Here is a 16,295-nt window from a genome sequence, read left to right as displayed (position 1 = left end):
TCCTCCTACAATTCTTCAAAGTCAAAAGCATGAATAATGTTTTCGTGTTTACTCTTGAACCCACGTCATCCCATCTTAGCCGCGAGCGCGTGGTTGCTTTAAATGCAAGCGCACATGGCTTGCCTGCCAAGGTCACTGCTGCCATGCCTAGTCAGAGGATAAAGTAACGGCGCCCTTCCTGCCACAAGCGAGAGGGGGCTTCCAACCGCCTAGCACATATCTGCAAGTCATCAGCTTGGTGGAAACTCTTTGTTGTACAGCAATACGCTTTAGGCCTGCATTTCTTCACCTCTACCCTCCTCCTCAGTATCGCGTTCTTTGCGTGCTGGTAAAAAAAGAACAGATAACCATTGGTATGTTTGTTATCTGAATAAACACGACGTTACTGCGCGTCACTCCTTTTTTTGAACATTGCATCATGCTGCCAATAATGCGGAAATATCCAAGGCTATTTTTCTTGCCCTTCCGTGCTGTGTTGGGGCAGATTTCGCCTCAACGAAATTTTTTGCACGTCCCGTCAATTTCGTTGTAGCGGGATTCGACTGTACTCTGTTTTGACATTAAAGTACCGGCTCCAGAAATGTGTAAGACAACTAAGTGAATTCATGATTATAAGAAAGCAAACTTTTCTGGACAATTTTGACAACTGTACAGTTGAAGCTAACTGGAACTTATTCCTGCGAAAGGTACATGACCTAACCAAAAAAAAATACATCCCACTTCGCAAAATCTTCTCGTGCAGGAGCACCACTTAAAATGGCTATCAAACCACAAGAAGCACCTTTACCGTAGAGCGAAACTGCTGCCTTCGAACACTCGTTGGGAGGCGTACAAAGTTGCAGACAGTTCCTATGCATCCGCAGTCAAGAATGCCAAATACAACTTTTTTCGGAGTACCTTACCTAACACACTTTTAAACAACCCCAAAATTTTTTGGCATGTTATTAATCCAGACCTGACTGATTCAGTTTAAGGGGGGACGCGGGTCTTAGAATGGTCCAAAATGGCCAAAATATCAATTTTAAGAAAATCCAATTTTTGGAATTATTGTACCTTCAAGCACCTGCCTTCAAAAGATCAACGCGAAATTCCATCGGGAAATACTCTAAAATCATGTTTTGAAACGCCTCGAGGGCCACGAAATGCCCCGAATTGGGCAAAAGTTGCTTCAAATTCCCGCGCGCCCCGCGGGCGAAGCAGCCGACCGATCGCCGCCATCTTGGTCTTGTTTTGAAGCTTGTTTCTTTGTGCGCATTTTGCGATATCTCAAAATGGCGTCGCTTGAGTAGAACGACCGGTCTTGCCAGTTTTCCGAAGGCACCTTCTCGGCCGCCGATTGGCTAGAGCGGGCGCGCGCGGTTTGAGTTCGCCATACGACCCCTCCCATTGGTCGGCGCGACTGCTGTCATGGCGGTCGCCATCATGGCGTCTGCTACGCGCGTCTGACGGAGTCCGCTCTTCTGGCGCAGCGCTCGCTTAGAGCAGTTTTTTTTTTAGTTTCTTCTAATTATTCCATCGCGTACTTTCGTGAATGATGCCAGGAGACGTACGTTTGAAGAAGACGACCCGTCATGCGCACGGGAAGCGAAAGCGTCGTCCGCCTATCCCAAGGTCGCGTGGTGCGACTTCGGGCCGCTCGACTCCTCCGGATGAGAATCGTTCGCCGCCTCGTATTGCCTCGCCTGCCCCATCGCCTGACCAACCACCTCCGGAATCCATACCTGGTCCAAGCACGTCCTGCCGGCTTGACACGAGGTATTACACGGCGGAGGAGGAGATCGCTGCGCGTACGGAACACGCGGACGAGGTCAAGCGCGGAATGGAGACCAAGTCAGCAACGCAGCGGAAATTCGACGTCCTTGAAGTGGATTTGGCGCACTCAGAGGAAGAATCCGGCACAGATTTTGTCTTAGTGGATTTTGCAATGCTGAAGGACCTTTTTGCGCACGTCAGGTGCGGCAAGTGCGGGCTGGCGGAACCGGATTTGCGGAAGCCTGACCGGCAGTACGGCCTCGCCGTGAAGCTCGAGGTGACGTGCTCGGTTTGTGAACACCGTGTGGAACGTTTTTCCTCGCGAAGGACCGAAGGATCTGGCAATATCACTCTTTTTGAAGTGAATATGAGGGCTTTGAAAAGTATTCAAATCATCGGGAAGGGGGTGACTGCTCTGTCAGATTTTTGTGCTGGTATGAACTTGTCCCACAGAGGCCTGCACCACAAGACATTCCAAGTGCACTTGAGGAAAGTGGTTCAGGTTTGCGAGGACACTGCAGCAGCCTCTGAAGCTGATAGTGTGCGTGCCATCAAGGACTTGTACTCGGACCTTGGTCAGCCGCCAAACAACATAGATGTGATGTTTGATGGCACGTGGATGACAAGGGGACGGTTGTCACACATTGGAGTGGGCTGCATCATTGAAGTGTACACCGGCTTGGTGATTGATCATGTAGTCCTCTCTAACTTTTGCTTAGGTTGCGCCATCGGACCCAAAGCTTCAGATGAGGGCTACGAAGATTGGCTGGCAGACCATGAGTGTCAGCGAAACATTGACTGTGGTGCATGACGCATGGAGGTAGAGGCAGCCCTGATAATGTTGAAGCGCTCGCTCTCCAAGAATGGGCTGCGGTACACAACCGTGATGTCCGATGGAGATAGCCGCACCATGCACGGCTTGAAGGAAAAAGGCGTCTATGGGTTTATCCCCACAGGCCAAGAAAGTTTGCCTTTCGGCTACATTTATTTTCCCCAAAAGACTCTTTTGAGGGCCAACAACATGATGCATTTGCGGAAAACGCACTGCGCAGTGTCCCACCCCTGTATCCTCTCAAACTTCCAGCATAAAAACTGCGAATGAAATAGCCCCACTAAAGAACAAAAAAAGGGGGGCACCTAAAGCGAGTTTCACCCTCACACTTTTGCCGTACACAATATTCTGGGTACCACAGTGCACTGTAATAGATGATGGCACTTCACGAAGGACTGTTGCAGTTTTCAGGACGCCAGCAAGACACCACCAGATTTCACAACGCTAACAAAATGCCAACCGATTCAAAGTTGATAAATCTTGCTAAATTCCTGATGGGGTCCGTTACTTGGCCTTTTGTATCTCCAGTTCTACTTGACATTTTTGGAATCCAAAGACAGATTTGAAAATGGGAAGAACATGTCTTTGTTACTGGGAAATTTTGAAGCTACACTACTGACGGTTCATCTCATAACAAATGGCCAAACTTCCAATGCAGTTTTCTCAGTTTCATATTTTTGGTCACTTCCCTCAGCCTTACGCAGCTTTTTGGAAACTTCTTTTTGCTTCATAAGGTCAATCTTGGTACCATTTTTTTCAGTACAGCCTGAGGCAGCCGATGACATTCTTAGTTTTTCTGTTTAGGCTACGCATAAATAATGACTTGCAGTTATTTTGATGAGCCAAAATATCCAATACTGCCATTTTTTGTACTTGACATATTTTTTTAGGATGCCGTGACTTTAGAGAAAAACGAAGAATGTCATCGGGTATGGGAACTCTCTGGCTATCCATTCATGTAATTAAAAGCGACAAAATGCAATGCGAAAGTTCATTGAAGCTGCGTAAGAAATTACCTAATTGCGGTTTAGACTTTGTATGATAACTTTTGAACTAACAGCACCAGCTCAAATATAATTGCATATTTGAAATCTACAGAGAAAAGCACATCCGTGTGCAAATTTTCATAAGTTTCTACCCATAAATAAAAAAGTTAGTTTTATGACCCTCGTCCCCCCTTAACTGCTGGAGCAAACGACAAAACAATTACTGATAATCAATGTTCGATTGTCCTAAACAGGTCTTGTGCATTAATTTTGTGGTTTCTTTCAGTACATCTCAACCTACTACACAGCTGTACGACTACCCACATATGAACCCAATAATTATTGATACTCACGGAACTTGTAAAATAATACGGTCACTTAAGTTGTCTTCACGCACACACAGTGCCTGCCTACGTCATAATTGTTTCCAACCTTTTTATTTACTTTCCTGCATATTAGCTAAGACGACCCCCTTACACATAGAACTTAATGCCCATTTTTAATAAAAGCTGAAGTAATTGCATTGACCCTATTCTCTTCTTCATACTCGTTAGGGCACTAGTCATGCCGAGGGCATTAGTATGTCCTACATATGCAAGACAGAGCGCTGCTCAGCCCGAAAAATGAAAAGCTCAAAACATCACTGTAATCCTGTGCTCTTTTCCTGTCTACATTTTTTTCTCAAGTTGGCCACAAGCCAACAAACTGGTTTCACAATTATGCAGCGTGCAGTGCCCACAAACTATCCACACATCTTTTAATAAGTAGCTGACTGCGTGCAGAAAAAAAAAGCATCGCTTGTGAGTCAGTGCTGCGCATCTCTTCATTCACAGTTTTTTGTTCTGCCTCATCTTTTTGCGGCATAGTTACCTATTCAATCTCTGGTTGACGGTCATTACTAATTACTAGCCATCAGATCACCTGGTTGAATAACCCCCCCCCCCCCGAAAGAAAAAAACCCATCCAACTCACATTTTAAAAAAGAAAAATGGGGCTTAATTGCTGTAACTTCTGCTTTAGACATTGCTTGCAGACCAAGAAAATGGATTGCCTGTTACACACTGGTTCTTTCATCTCCCACAAGTTTTCGAAGCACATTACTGCAATTCTCAGCAAAAAGAACTACACAAGGGATCACCTCCACCGCATGCTGATTAGCGACAATCCATTCGAAGTTTGCCAGCAGCGGTTGACTAGTGAAGGCCAGGTTTCAGAGGTTAGTCCTCGGCTAGCAGCAGCTCACATACCGATAACGTGCACAACCTACCATTGGTGAGCAGCACAACAGCGGAGAAGAGGCCGATCTCTGTGTCGTTCAGCTGAAGGTTGTTGAAGGCCACAAAGAAGTTGAACATCGCCGACACGAACTCGTGCTGCAAAACAGATGGCGGGAGGTTGCTCAAGTTGCCGTCTTTCGGAAACCACAGAAAGAGACTACAACTACACTAGACTCTCGATAATTCGAAGTCGCTGAATTGGAATTGTCCGTTAATTAGAAGTGGCGTGCTGGTTCCAGCAATTTTACATGCAATCAACTGGAAGAAATTGCTCAATGATTGGAAGCTAAAACCTGTTTTTTGGTCAATTAGAAGTTATTTTAAAAATAAAAATCATCACAGTGACCGTCACACCTCGATGGTACAAAAAATTTTCAAGCGCAAAAGCAGCGCCGTGTTCTGTACTGGTGGCACCATCACAACTGAGGATTCCACAGTTGATAAAGCAACAGGCCAGTCGAGACTCGCGCCAGCGCACGCACCTTTCTATTTTGCCCAACCTTCTTTGTTGTGCACAGATATGAGTGAGTTGTTTGTGTGGCGAGGGCTTAAGGCTTCGATTTTAGCGATAAGACTCAACTATCACGGGAATCCCTGTCATACACTCGGCTTGGCAACAAAAGTCAAGGTTATGAACAAAATCAAGAAGGGAGACGTGTTGCGGACTAATGACAATGCTGTTCTTGTGCTTTTTATTTAATTGGAAGTGTTCTGCGGTGCCTGTGGACTGTGTATTAACACGAGTCGACTGTACTGGAAATCATGGCAACTAATTCATATTTCCTAACTTAGAAGTGGCTGGGGAAAATCCAACGGCTTGTTGTATTTAGCCCCAAGCTCACATCCATGCAAGCTTTATCACACATAACACAACCCACTTCTAGTGAAATTAGTCATAACAAAATATCGACAACAAAAAAATTTGAATCCATGTTCTTGTTTTGTACACCTGCCATGCGATTTGAATCTACTTTGGAAAAAAAAATTCACTTCAAGAAATGATTGGTGCAGTTCAGAGGAACGCAGAAAGCACAGGACTTGGGTGACTTTCAATTTCACAAGACAGCACAGCCATGTCAGTGGCTGGTCTATCAGCTGTGTATAAACAGATTTCGTTATCAATGCAGTAGGGCCCCACACAGTACACAAAAATGAACGTATCAATACAGTAGAAGCTCGATGATGAGAATTTTGTGGGACCACGAAAAATATTTGTATCATCTGAAATTTGTGTGAACCAACACAGACCAAAAAAATTGAGCACCAAGAAACATTTTCGTTTACGTCTTTTTATAATTTCGCATCAAGAAATCCGTGATGTGTTTCTGCTTTTTTTTTTTACCTCCATGTCACCGAGCAGTCCTTCTGGAGTTACACATAAAACTTCGCACTCGTCTCCTCACTTGCGGTGCCCAAGCTCACTGAGTCAAGTCGTGAACCGCATGGCGTGTTTTTGTACGCGATTCGTGCGCGTCAGCGTTGCGCGTGTGATTTTTTTCACACCCGCATCGACGATTCCGCGACTGCGACAGCCTCGCCCTCGGTCAGAAAATGACCCACAACGTGCGTGGCAGTGGGAGGAGCATGACGACTTGCAACAACGAGGAGGCGCACTCCCAGGGGTGAGACAGCTGAATCATATTTCGGAGCAGTTTGTGGAGCAGCGGAATCTCGATTTTGGAGCAGAAGAACCTTGATTTGGAGCAGTTAACGACATTTATTATGCCACCTTAGGAGCCTAAGGAATCACGTGTTTGGCAACTCGGGGGAGGGGGGGAGTGCAATTTTTAACCGGTTTTGAACGTACATAACACTGAAACAGTCTTTCAATAAAGTTTTTGCCTACCAGAGTACCATAGGGTAGGAACTGCACTACCTTTTTACAATTTATTTTTAAATTCTTAGGCTCTATGCATAAATAGCGTATGGAGGGCCGCTGAAAATATCGAATAGAAAAACTAAGCAATCATAAGGCATTTTTATTAGCAGAAACTATTATTTTTGTAATCCCAGACTTGGCTTTGCGCACAAGTGTAGAGCCATGACAAAAGTTGCGCGAAGCGAGGTGACAGTCGTCGCACCCCACCAGCCCTCCCATTTCAATCTTCAAGGTGCACGCCCATTACGATCGAATTTGAGTAACGTTGGTATGTTTAGCCACCTCCCTCTTGGCATTAAATTTCACTTCAGGTAGATGAATCATTATTACTAGCATGCAATAAAAGCTTGCCCCGCTATCGGACACTGCTCCAACATTTTGCGGCTATGTAGCCTGCGCCGCCACATCTGCAGTGTCGATCGTCCCATTCCCGCCGCTCGCAAGTTCGCTCTCAAACGCAGCAATAACTCAGCTTTTTATAACACCGCAATGGGTCCGAAATTTCACTTCAAGCGCGCAGCACTGCGCCTCACACTCAAGGCCGAAACACGGCGAATTCGGGGGCACCGCGTTGTTTTTGATGAACTCCCGTCTTTCGAGTCGCGCAACTTCCCGCAACAGATCAAACGATTGAATGTAAACCCAGCCGCCCTCCATAGCCAAAACCACAGTAGACATAGGCAAAGAGCGCTCTGCCTGATGAACCACGAGCAACTGCTTCGCCCGGCGGCCATGTTTTCCAATCTTAACCACACCAGGATGGCGGCGGCAAGTAATGTCGTTCCGGAGATAGTTTGTCGCCTCAGTACACGTAAGCATTTTTTCTGCAGGACTTCGCAATGGTTTTCGATGGGAAAACTTTAAAAACTCACAGAATATAACATGTGCAACCCTACATTGTGACTTTCGAAAAAACTATTTGGGGGACAAAAATGTGAGTTCATTACATGATCAATCAATCAAACCTTCACAAACAGCATCACCTTGGGGGTGCTGGAAGATTATGCCGTCAGTAAGCATTTTCCCCCACTGAAACTGACGGGAACGTTAAAATCCTTGGCTCTCAGACTGTTTCGGAGCAGTTTGGCGCAATTTTTGCAATTTTCAAGCTTTTGGAGCAGCCTGGTGCAGGAAAACAAATTTGTATCAAAACTGCGCAATATGCGCAGCTGTCTCACCCCTGCACTCCTTATGCAGCAATTTTGAAGCGCTTGAGACAGCCGGCTGGCTCCACCGAAGATGTTTAGTTCGTGGGCACTTTAACTAGCAGTACGGATGATTGTTTATAGAACCATTTTTGGCCACATTATCAGCTCCTTTATTATCAAGCAACTTCGTTTGTGCCTTGAGCGGCATTTTAAAGGAGTACTGACACCACATTTTGACGCCTAAAAAATGATATAATTGGCTTCAGTAGTTTGTACAGATGCCTCACAGAAATTTTTGCAGAGATCCGAGGCCGGAATCACATCGAAAATCGATTTTGATTGTCCCCGCCGCGAGCTTCCACAAATCGGCAGCACTAGCGAAATCGCTTTCAGCGTGACGACACATTGGCCGGCGTGTCTGGCCAGTTCAGGACGACGTCATGTAGTCGTTTTCGCAACCGGAAACGATAGCCTGCACTGCTGTTGTAGGTGGTCTTCGTTTCGGCAGGAGGTGTGGGTGTACCTCTGTGAGCAATGCTTGTAAACTTTGCGTACTTTGTGTGTTCGACGTCTTTGCTCTTCAGTTCGTGGCCGGCGCATGGTGTTCCCTTGCACTGGTGCCAAAAACTGCGTGGTGTCTTATCTGAGCAGCCTGTGCGCGTCGCCGAGCTCGCCAAAGTTGTGCTATGGCAAGCTTGCGGAATGCGAAGTACTGCTCAGCGGAAGCCTGTCCGAGCAAATTGACGACGATGCCAAGATGCATTATTTTCCACGCGATGACATGCAGCGCGAAACGTGGACTGAGTTTGTGCGCGGCGGCGGCCGCAAGAACTGTCGCCCAAGCCAGCGGGCTCGGCGTAGCTCGGGTCAGCTTGGGTGTTGGGAACTTTAGGCTTAGCATCGTGGCGAATATTTGATCGCTGCTATCTTTACAACTGCGAATGACCATCCCTTACACAACTGCCGTTTGAGCGATCGGTGACCAAGACATCTGCTGTGGCCTGTTTTGGTTCTACCGCGGTGCTGGCAGTGCTGGGTCGGAGCGCCGAACCTCCGCTGCCGGTCAGCGTAGGCTTACAATCGTGGCAAATATCTGATCGCCACTTTTAAATTGAGCGCTGATAACAACCCCTACCACAATTTTTCACCACACTAACACCTACTTTCTCGCATGTGGAACTTCTTTTTTGCGATCAGATTGATTAGAAGAGTGGCGACAAGCTGTTGCTATCACGGTCTGCGCCGGTTCGAGCCACAGCGATATTAAAAAACGGACGACGGCAAAAACGTCGCCGGCCTAATCGCCTGGTCAAATAAAGTTCTGTCTGTCTGTCGGGTGGCAGCGACTCATCCGAGTCTGACGATTTAGACGACATGTCGACTGCGCGGGCGAGTGCGGACTATGTGAAATCGTAGCAGACAATGCGGCAAACGTCCCTGACGTCATGGAAACCGTGACATCACATTCTCCGTCCTGCATTTGAACGGCTGTTTGGCGCGCGACGACCGAATTTGAAACTGATTGGAATAAATGCGTTATAATTAATTCACGCTGGCGGCTGATCGCTTTTGGTTCGATTTTGTAGTTACTGAACCACTAGGTATTCTTTACAGCATAAAAACCGAAAGCGAGAAATTTAGTGTCAGTACTCTTTTAAAGAGCCATTGGAAGCGGTCGCTCGAGCGCCCTGCACCACTTCATGGCCGAAGCCGTTGCCATGTTGCCACCGCCTGCCGCGCCGTGCGCAGCGTGCGGGTGGTTCCACAGCGGCGTCATCGCGCCTGTGGTGTGCACGACGCACTTTCGCGAGCAGAAAACAACAGCCCGACTGTTCCCGGAGGAAGAGTGACAAAGGAGGGAGAGAGAGGCCGTACGTCGCCATCGCTTGCTCGGCAGTTGGACGCCTCGCCAGCTCGTTTGTATCATCCGCTGGGCTGCGCAAGTCCGTTCGTAACAGCCAAAATTTTTCCCATTGCGAACAATGCAATTTCGCCGGGGCTTCTCAGAAATTTGTATCATCCCGAAATTCGTATTACCCATAATCGCATCATCAAGATTCCACTGTACTCTGATGGCTGTACAACTACAAAACAAGCAAACGAACAGTTGCTGCCCACTGCTAGAATATGACATCCCTCCTATCGAATTCACTGTAGCACTGCCGATGTAAGCCTCTACACCAACGAGTGGCATGTGTGCGTAGAGTACTTGCAGACAGCAGAAGAGTGCCCATACTACCGTATGTGCCACTTACCACGGACATCTGAGAACTTGAGGCTCATTTCATGTGCTCTAGAACCGCAGATGCCACACCCAACCTCCCCTGCAGAAATTGGACTCCTCTCTTCTTGCTTTTTCGTGACAGCTACATGATTGTGTTTCTGCCTAGTCATGCTATCAATGGGTTTGGGATACAATAACTGCAATTTTCACTTTTGTTTTAAAGTTAAAGAAGCTTGGCCCATTACGTCAGAGAGGCATAATCACCATGGGCCTTTAGAGTGTCACCGTACAATCAAAATTGTGTACCAGGGGGAAAAAATGCACTGAAATGGTTAAAAGCATTTAATTACAGTCAGTCTATTTGGTTGGCTTGAACTTCATTTCATGCCCAATTATGGTCGTTACATTCAAAACGGACACTACCCCGCTGTTGAGGATTAGTAACCCAGCAAATCTAACAGCACGCAGACAGGGCTGTTCTGAGGCTCACTTCAGGGGCGCTTAAAAAATTGTAGAGACCCATTGGGTGCCGAAAGTAAAAATTCAGCTGCACCAGCGGAAGATGCATAAAAAATGTGAGAAACGTGCTTTGATTGTGAAAGCATTACGGCTTCCTCTTGTGATACCTCGCAAAGATTTCCTTACTGCTACATTCTGTTTGTCTGTGTCGTTGCTGTAGTTTGTCTCCTGATGCTAAAAGTAGCATGACAAGACAGCAGAATGGCCAAATTTATGTCGCGCTACTTCCTCCCCAGAGCCACAGTTCTCCGTGGCTCAGGTGCATCTGCTCTACCCACGTGCTGTCGCACGCACCTGTCACGTGATACGACATCAGTGCTGCAAGCATTGGGTTATTTCTCGGCTCACCCCCGGCAATGGCTGCCCCCTTCTGTACCATACAATGGCAACACCACTTTTTCGCACAATCGGGAACTCGGTGATTTCGCCTTTAAAAAGGGGGGAGGGCTTGCAGACTTTTGCAAACTCAACAAAGATACAGGCAGCGCAAGTGTAGGGTGCAGCACGCTCACGTCAAACATGAGCTCCAGCTGCTGCCGGATGAGGTAGGTGCCATCGCTGAAGGTGAGCGTGTCGTGGGGGACGCCGACCAGCACCCCCCGGGAGACGTGCACCAGCCACACCTCAAAGAAGCCCGCCTGCATGGGAAGGGGAGGGGGCCAGGAGGCACGACAGCAGTCAGTACGGGAATGGGGGAGATGGTGGGACAAGCCACACACAGAAGCTGCAAGGCTGGTGTCTGATACCTTCAATCACACAGGCACACGCATGGCCACTGAAGGAAACCACAGCAGCACACCACTTACAATCGGTCATACGTCGGAGCAAAGCACCAGGAAAGTAACTCTAATATATCTGCGAGTGTACGCACACAAACATACATGGTCTTAGATCCTTCTCTTCCATGACAACATGCCAATTTGTAGTGTATTTTATATGCTTTGCTTTTTTGAACAGTCACTAATGTGTTCAAAATGCCACATCGCATTTCAAAGGAAAGCTAAACTAACTTCCTCTCGCCCAATACAAAGTTAAAAATGAAATCGTCAGCAACAGGAGATTTAATTTGAAAAATATGAACGAACTTGCACAACTCGTAAATAAGACCCAAATTCCCTTCCCAGGCACAACAACCCTCTACACTGCAAGCAAGCCCCATGCCCCAATGATGTAGACATCCTGTGCATGGAACAAATGACACTGCCTGCACCGATAAGCCCTCTGAAGCATTATGCATCAATCCCAGTCGCCCAGGGTTCTTAAATGCAAACAGGCGTGCGCTACAGTGGGTGAACCAGCCTGGGCCCACCTTGATGAGGATGAGCTGGTCGTCCTGTACGAGGTCGAGGAATCCCGGCACCCGCTTGGCAAACTCGACCACCCTCTGCACCGAGGGGGTCACCAGGGAGGCAAACTGCTGCCACAGGCCCAGCTTGCTCTGCTCGGGACTGTCCGGCTGCGAGGGGCCACCGCCACTGCCCCCACCCGTGCTCTCGCCGCTGCCCCCAACCTCCTCCAGGCTCTGCACATTCGTTGAGGGCAGTCAAAGTTGCGGTTGGCCCTGGTATGGGCTGTCTCACACCACTCTTGCATGTATAAAGACGAGTAGAAATAAAATAGTAAACTTTTGATGAGCGAGTGTTGTCCAAAAGCACGCTGAACGAGGGTTTCTGAGAGAATTGTTGTTTAACTCTTTCCTTACAGCGCCATAGGCCATCGGACCCAGAGTTCCAATGATTTCAAACGTCCGGCGAACGCGAAAAACGGCGCCTTGCGGACAACTAATGCCATCTGGCGTATTTATTGACAAATCCTTTTTTGTTTATCATTATCATTATATTCATTTATGATTTCATTATCATTTGTTTACGTCTCATGTGCGGAGATGGCGTAGAGAGTGAAATTTGAGCCCGTGATAGTGGCAAGTTGCGCCAAAATGGTGCCCACTTCACGGCGCGCTTTGCAAAAGTGGACACCTGTGGCAGGGTCTTCAGCGGCTGCAGCTGCTGATTTTTTTTACCCCAGCAGCAGTGATGACTCCAGCAACAATGTGGGTTCATCAGATTTTAGTTCTGATGAAGACGCTCCCATTCAACGGCCTCAGAACTCGACAGGTACTGCCAGGTAGGTTCGCTTTTGACTTTGTGCTGTATTTGTAAACAAAACGGGCTTCCTATCTGACGACTGCGGTTTTACTTTCACGTGCAGGGTCTGAACAACGTGCAGTGGGAATATTTTGCCAAGTGGACCACACCGTATCGCGTTATCACCTTCAAGATAGCCTGGCACTCATGTCAGAGTAGCGCTACGGAGCGATGCACACCGCTTCTCAAGAGCGCTGGATTTTTTTTCTTGTTTTTGACCACTAAATGATAAGGATTTGTGCGTGAGAAAACAAACACGTATGCTTGGACGCATATTTCAGAGAGACCGACGTACTCTCGAGTGGCTTCGAAAAGTGGCACAGCCGTCAGGGCCGCTAAGTTGGCGGACCCACAAAACCCCAAAACTTGGTGTACAGCATTGATGTATATATCGAATCATAGCTTAGGAGCACAGAAACAACTTATTTTCCAATTCCTAATATATTTCTTTGGCTCAGCACAATCACCTATATGTATTGTGTGCATACTTTTTTCGTGTTTATTTGACCAATTAACTGTAAATATTTTTAAAAGCGGTAATGGGAGAAAGTTTGTGGTTCTTCAATAAAATTCGGAAGAAATGCAGGTGCAACACAGAATTCCACCCACACGCACCCACTGATAACAATGGCAGCTGCACGCACGTGTGCATGGCGATGTTCAGTGCGAGTGGATAGCGCACTGGATAGCACACTTCATCACAAGTCACTTTAATTTGGCGCACCTTTTTTTGTGGCTTTGAAAAACATTAAATCTTTATGAAGCAGTCACTTTATGAATCCGGTGAAGATGCTTGTCTTTTGAAAAGCATGTGCTGAGCAGAAGTTCCCAAGTACATTTATTTTACATTTGCATGTCTGTACTGCCTCAGCTTCAGATAAACGCTTAGGCAACCTCCACCAATCGCATTTCATCATTGGCAATTTGTGATTGGACAAATCATAATGTGGGAAAAGTGTACAAGGTGGTGATACCCAATTTCCAGTATAGGCTAACTTGATCTTGCACTCTAGTGTCCCGTTAAGTGTCCGGTGCTAGTTACGAGAAAATAAATACTGAAAAAAAAAAAAGGAGCATTCACTGCACCCACTTACAATGAAATCTAGCCACTAACAAGGAAGTACTACCACTGCTTTGCCTACAAAATGATTTGATGCCAAGTACCGGCCACGTTTGGTTTCGATAACTCCCCAAAAAATACAGTTATCCTGCTTGTCCCAGTGCTCGTGACCGTGTAACTATTACAAGTGCGATTGTGTAGCCTGATTGCTCAAGTCTGATTGTGTACTTCAACCTATGCATGGCAGCAGCAAAAGTTTGGATAGCATGTGAGCGGAGACTAGAAACCCTACAGTACCACCCAACAGTAGCACGTGAGAGCTTTGCTGTCCAGCTTGACTGAAAGACCAAGTGGAAGCACACGTGGCATGCTTTTTAAAACTAGTTGGGGCAAGCAGCACAATTTTCAGTCACTCCAGTGCACAGGTTAATATCTCTGGGCACATTAACGCTCGACTCAGCACAGTGCCTAACCGGTGTTTGTTCTTTTTGCTATCCCTTCTTCTTTGCGCTGCCATTAACAAGTAGTCGATAATTGCAACTCTAATCAAAACCACTGCACATTGAAGCCCGTTTTAATGGTGCATGCCTTAAATTCGAACCTGCCCCAAAGCAAAGTTTGAACACACACACACGGTAGACACGCGATCACACGCAACTTAATAAACTAGGATTAGGCAATTATGTACATGAGAAATGTATGCAACTAGAACCAGCTACGATAGCCCATGTGGCTTATACCGCTGGTATATCTTCCACTTTTTCTGTGACACCACACCACCTGCTACTCCAATCAAATACCACTGAAGCAAATTACCCACTCATCTCGCAGTATAGATAGCGTCCACCGCAACAGGTAGCCGCCCCCTCTAAACCTTTTTATAAGGGAGGCACCCCGCATCCATGAGGCAGCACATAACGTGCTCAATTCACAATCAAGGCATCCATGGTCCCCAAAGAACCGGAATCTTTAGTGCGAAGCTGCAGATGTCTCGGGTTTTACATATCGTCTGTGTGGACAAATTAGCACATAACAAATGTTTCGCAACAACCAAGAGCTACCGTTTTGTGTTACCTACGTCAAGGTCTCCCGGAGCAATGTTTTGGCAAATGTTTTTCACATTTAAGCATGCACACATCATCGGTGCCCCCTTAGGTGCGCACACACAGCCAGGCTTCACTGGCTGACCACTGATATGCACGTTGCGCTGGTTAGAGATTTCGAACGTCTTACAGCCCAATGTAATGCCCAATGCGACCGTCAGCTGCTGTCCTTTGTGGTTGAGCAGTTTGGGTTGGTGTCGTACACACAGTAAGATGCCTACAATGCAAGTGAAAACAGACAGCTCCAAGTTTGTCTGCTAGAATAAAATTGTAGTCCAAGTTTCCTTCAGCAAATTAGCTAGGAGGTATGCCGAATCACAAATTACAAACAAATGTGTTTCGTTCCGTGCACTCCTTGGACTGCACCCAGCTTCTTCAGTAATCCTTCTTCACAGGGTGGAAGGGAACTGATTTTTTTTTTTGTAGTTCAAAGTCACACACAACCTGAGGAGCCTGACTACACAACAACACATATGAAACAATGGTGCCGGCTGCAACGCCACAATCATTTAATCTGAGTGATTTCCAATTAAGCCCTGTGTGTGGAGGTAACTCCAATGACCACAGCGACCTTCCAAAATGTTCCAAACTTTAAGAGACGTCCCCCCAGCTACATGTCTCTTCCTTACTCCTTTCTGTTTGACTCTCTGCTTGACCATCTGTGCAACGAGGCCTGTATATACAAGTGCAAGGCAACAACAGCACTGGGCAAGTAGCATCAGAATGTGTCGTGTTAAAAGAAGAATTGAAACTGACGCCATGATGTGCAAAATTCGCGCTGTAACAGGATAAGCCATGTTCAGGTTGCCAGAGAAAGCAACGTTTGGAGCACCCAGGTAAGAGAAAATGTACAAAAAGTGCTGTGATTTCACCAGTTCAAATGTATTCATGAGATCAGGACAATTATTAAAGACAGGGTTTAGTAGGTGAAGGTTTGAGCACGTAGGGGTTTCCACTGGAGTCCTAAAACAGCAGCTGGTTCTGAATGAGATCCCCAAGAAGAAGGGGTAAGGAATAACAAAACACCTGGCCTTTGACATGCCAAGAGATAGCAACTTGGGCTACTCGCTCAGATCACCTTGAAAAAGCAGGAGGCGCGAGGGAGAGAGAGGGCACTCACGAAGATGGCGGGCCGCCGCACGAGGGCGCGCGTCTTCTCCTCGGTGTAGGCGCAGTGCGCGTGGTGCGCCTGGGAGATGGTGAGGATGATGTCGTACATGGCCAGCTGCTGGCTCTCCAGGTCGCGCGCGCACTGCTCGGCCGCCTCCCCCCCGGGGCTGCCCAGGGACGAGAGGCCCTCGTCCGACAGGCCCGAGGAGCCACCCCCGCCCCGCTCCCGCGAACGCTTGGGCACCCGCCCGTACCGCACCG

General features: G+C 47.3%; 1 protein-coding gene across 3 annotated transcripts in view; it reads right to left on the bottom strand.

Annotated features, from left to right (window-relative positions):
- The window catches only part of Eip78c (Ecdysone-induced protein 78C), a 142,462-nt gene that overhangs the window by 14,948 nt on the left and 111,219 nt on the right, over nt 1–16,295 (bottom strand). For all 3 annotated transcript variants that reach the window (XR_013323520.1, XM_077703643.1, XM_077703644.1), the window contains 4 exons: nt 16,045–16,295; nt 11,927–12,139; nt 11,130–11,255; nt 4,838–4,943 (listed from right to left, as the gene is read on the bottom strand). Coding sequence is in view for 2 of the 3 variants with exons in the window: in XM_077703643.1 (XP_077559769.1) it covers nt 4,838–4,943; nt 11,130–11,255; nt 11,927–12,139; nt 16,045–16,295 (696 nt within the window). In the remaining variant the exon portion in view is untranslated. The remainder of the gene's footprint in view (nt 1–4,837; nt 4,944–11,129; nt 11,256–11,926; nt 12,140–16,044) is intronic.

Source organism: Haemaphysalis longicornis, unplaced genomic scaffold (assembly GCF_048455015.1).
Source record: "Haemaphysalis longicornis isolate Haplotype H1 unplaced genomic scaffold, Haemaphysalis longicornis Haplotype H1 scaffold_3, whole genome shotgun sequence".
In the NCBI taxonomy this organism is placed as follows: Eukaryota; Metazoa; Arthropoda; class Arachnida; order Ixodida; family Ixodidae; genus Haemaphysalis; species Haemaphysalis longicornis.
Note: the sequence above shows the minus strand (reverse complement) of the source record. Positions and strands in the feature narration are given on the sequence as shown.